At 35.8% G+C, this 4009-nt stretch overlaps 1 protein-coding gene across 1 annotated transcript; it reads left to right on the forward strand.

Moving 5' to 3' along the window:
- LOC109788968 (coiled-coil protein) lies at positions 1 to 3610 on the forward strand. The gene is made up of 6 exons (XM_020347832.3): positions 1 to 365; positions 442 to 569; positions 1064 to 1312; positions 1604 to 1765; positions 2787 to 2876; positions 3237 to 3610. Exons 1-6 carry the CDS (start codon positions 109 to 111, stop codon positions 3425 to 3427), a joined length of 1077 nt encoding a protein of 358 aa, XP_020203421.1. The 5' UTR covers positions 1 to 108; the 3' UTR covers positions 3428 to 3610.
- The last annotated feature ends 399 nt before the right edge of the window (positions 3611 to 4009 follow it).

The raw sequence follows: 4009 nt of genomic DNA on the forward strand, positions 1-4009 counted from the left end.
GGTGGATTCGACCCTGTTTGTGTCTCTCCCAATTGGAGCAGAAAGTGTTGTTGAGTTAGCACTTAGCAGTTTTGGCGACGACGGTGGTGAAAATCAGAATCGAAAAAAATGGAGAAAGTGAAAGAGAAAGAGAAAGTAGTAGAAAACTGGAGCGAGGCGGTGGAAGACCTTGTCGACGCCGGCGACGTGGAATCGGCGATCTCACTGCTCGAATCCGTCGTGGAAACCCTAAACCCTTCCGATTCGCCTTCGCAGCTTCAATTGGCCTCTGCTCTCTCCGACTTGGCCAACCTTTACTCCTCCAAAGGCTTCTCTCTCAAAGCCGATCACCTTCACTCTCGCGCTTCTCTCCTCAGGCATTCCACGTACGTGCCTCTCTCATCGCTTCCTAATTTCTCTTTTTCTTTCACTCGCCAATTTCTTAATTTCAATTCCTTTCAGCCGCCAACGACCTCCGAAAGAGGAGGACCGAGTCGTCGAATCAACCACCGTTGCTTCTCAAGGAAGCGTTGATAAGCGTGCGGACTTGCCTGCTCCGACCTCCGCCGCTGGTGGTTCTTCCGATGAAGGTACGACCTACGACGTCTTTTCGTTATCTTCGAACAGCATTCATGTGTATGTGTGGATGTAAAAGGTTTTGGAGCGAACTTTGAAATCACTAGTCACATCACCTCATTTGTGCACGATTTCTCGCAATGTTAAGAATTGTGATGAAACCACTGATGTGACCACGATGAAACCACAGCATCAAGGTTTTTGGAGCAAACTCTGAAATCGCTAGTCGCATCACTACATTTGTTAACAATTTCTTGCAATATTAAGATTTGTGATGAAACTACTTATGTGACTTCAATTGTAGCCGCAACATTGATGAACGCGATGAAATCATTCCCTGGCAGCAATTATGGTTACATAAGCTGCATTTGTCTGCAATTTTCTGCGATAAACTTGACGAAATAGTGTGATTGAGAGTTTTGCGAGTGTTTGAAGAATGATTGAATGATATCTTGTGTTAGTTATTGCGATTGTGCAATGTGAATGATATTGTGAATTGTTATTACAGATTGGGAAGCAATAGCTGATCTTGAACCCGATGAGTTACTGCCTGCGGTATCCTCGGATTGTTCGTTTGGAATGTCAAATCTTAAATTGGAGAATAAGAAAAGTGGAACCCCAAAAAGGCGTGGAAGAGGGACATTCTCTTATGAGAAACAAGAGCTTTATAGTGATCAGTTAGTTGGTAGCTCGGTGGTTGATGTTGAGCGTGAAGAGACTCAATGTAGTTCGGAAGATAATAGAGATGTACGAAACTGTAAGTTGTGCCTCATGGCATTTCAATTTTTCAGTTAAAAACTAGTTATGTGTGAATTTTGTGCACCCTTATTTTTTATTTTTGTGCCACGGGGTATTTTGCATATGCAATGGTTTATAGTGTGCTTGTTGGTTATGATTGCTTGTATACCACAACAGATCATAATTTTATTTTGCGGAGTTTATGTGCATATTCAAGATACTACTATGATCTATCCTTTCTGCTAGGTTTAATCTGTACAAGATATTGTGTTGAAACACTTGGGTTATAATTATCATTTGTTTACTTCAGCAAAATATGGGACCAGTCATGTTCTTGTTCTGGCTGACTTTTCACCAAGTACTAGAACAACAGAGCTGGAGAAGCTTTTTGAGGACTTCAAAGATCGTGGATTTGTAATTCGCTGGGTCAATGATACTGTAGCTCTTGCAGTATTCCGAACACCTTCTGTTGGTAAGTACAAAGTTACATGGTCTTTTATTGTTTTTCTTATTAATATTATTATAAGTTTATAACTTTTACATACATCAAGGTGTATTTGTAATGCATTATGATGGTGAACTAAGGTTGCATGCCGATAATTCAAAGCTTGTTGTGTAAACAAAAACAACTCTGTAACTGGTGATACGTGGTATTTGCATACATCTGACTGGCATTGTAATCAAATATTGATACTACCTTTGTCCTATGTTAAAAATGGCACTATCGACATTCAAAAGAAGGCATTTTGAACTTTGTACTGTCTTCACATATTGGAAAACAGAGGATGGGTATCGTCCATGTAACATTCCTTCAAGATATCTTGGAGACTATCACGCTTCTCACTCTTGTAAAACTATATAAGATGATATGTGCAGAGTATGGCATTGGTAGCTGACTTCGTTTACAATTATACTTGCGACCTACTTGGATAATTTTTTTTCCAGAAACATGACTAAAAGAGAAAAATACGAAAGAAAGTCAAAATAAGTTTCTCCATAAGCTCAAACTAGCTTAAATGAGTTCAAATTAAGATTTTAGAAAGGTTAATAGGAGAAAGTTTCTACAAGATAGGTTATGCATAAGCTAATTTAACTTATAAAAAATTCATTTCATTTTTTCTTATTATTTTGCTCTCCTAGAAGTGTTTTTAGAGAAATTTACCCAAACAGACCCTAAGCTTATTTTGATAGTAACAAAAATGCTCCCTTGAACAACTTTCTCATCAGTCATCCCTGATCAATTGATCTTCAACATTTTGAAGCTAGTCATGGCATATTGTTATGACCTTTCCCATGTCTTTTGGTGGCGAGAGGAAGCTTGTTGAATTTTCTTTAAGCTTTAATGATTTTCTATTCTACATTTTCTTTTTCAGAAAGAAATATCAGTCCCTGTGTTTTACTCGTAATATTGATTCAATTTGGTAGATTTTTTTTTCATGTCTAGCCTCTAATTTGATTAGTTAACCATTCAATACCATTAATTTATAATGCAGCCCTTGAGGCTCTAAACAGTGTTCGCTGTTCATTCACCACGAGGATACTTGATGAAGACGATACACTTCTTAGTTCAATTAAAGCAAGAGGTACTTCACTTAACTGCTTTTCCTTTCTACACAAGGGTAATACGAGGTTGTTTAATTTACATTAAAATTCTCTGTGATGCATTTACTTTTGAGAATATCATAGGGAATAAAAAATAATTGATGCTTTCTGTTTTTTGAAGTCATAAATATTTTGAGACAAACTAATAAATACACCCAAAAAACCACTACTATATAATTGTTTATTAAACAGGTTGCTTCGCTAGTAACTTAAGTAAATGTGTACACCCTGAATGGATCAGAAGCAAATCTAATGTTTATTAACACTTGTGAATCAATTAATGGTAAGAACTAAGAACTATATATGTTGGCTTACAATACATGGTTTTATTGTTGATTCAGACCTGGAACCACCACGGCAACGGCCGAAAACTTCAGCAGAAGCAGCACAGAGGCTGATTGCTCGTGGCATGGGGTTAAAATTGTCTTCTACGAGCGTTGGGTCCCAAGATTATAGAAAGCAAGAAGATGCTAGGAGAGAACGTATCGTTAACAGGCAAAAAATGAGAGATGAGGCTTGGGGAGACGATTAGGACTTATCTTATGCCACTCTTTTGATTATTCTACTAACTTGTAACCCCATAAAGAGAGATCGTATCATTGATTCTCTGTTTCTTTTTTTTTGTTTTTATTTATAGACCACATTTAGCCTCTAATATTTTCCACTTGTAGAAAGACAACTTTGTTCGAGTAGAATAGTTTTATTAGATTGTAAATTCTAGTAGGTTTCATTTCTTGATTATGTTTTTTATTTTTCATTCAAAGCTTGAATCTGAAATCGAGTTAGGTGCTGCTAAATGTTGGAAGGATGTGTGGTCATTTGATAAATTACTTATATCACCTATGCATTACATGGTAAAATTAAATTAAAAATATAAATTTAATGAAGAACATGTTAAAAAAATGAAATAAAAAATTTAAAATGGAAAAACAATTTATTTATATATGAATATAAGATGTGAAGGTAAAATTCAAGAATGCTAATACGTAAACTTTTTCAAAAATCAATACTAATACGTATAATTCAATTAATGAAAAATTTAGAATTATTAATTACTTAGAATGAATACTATAACTTGTTTCAACATGAAAACTCGTATTTTTATTTATTTATT

Source organism: Cajanus cajan, chromosome 8 (assembly GCF_000230855.2).
Source record: "Cajanus cajan strain Asha chromosome 8, NIPB_CcT2T_4, whole genome shotgun sequence".
NCBI lineage: Eukaryota > Viridiplantae > Streptophyta > Magnoliopsida > Fabales > Fabaceae > Cajanus > Cajanus cajan.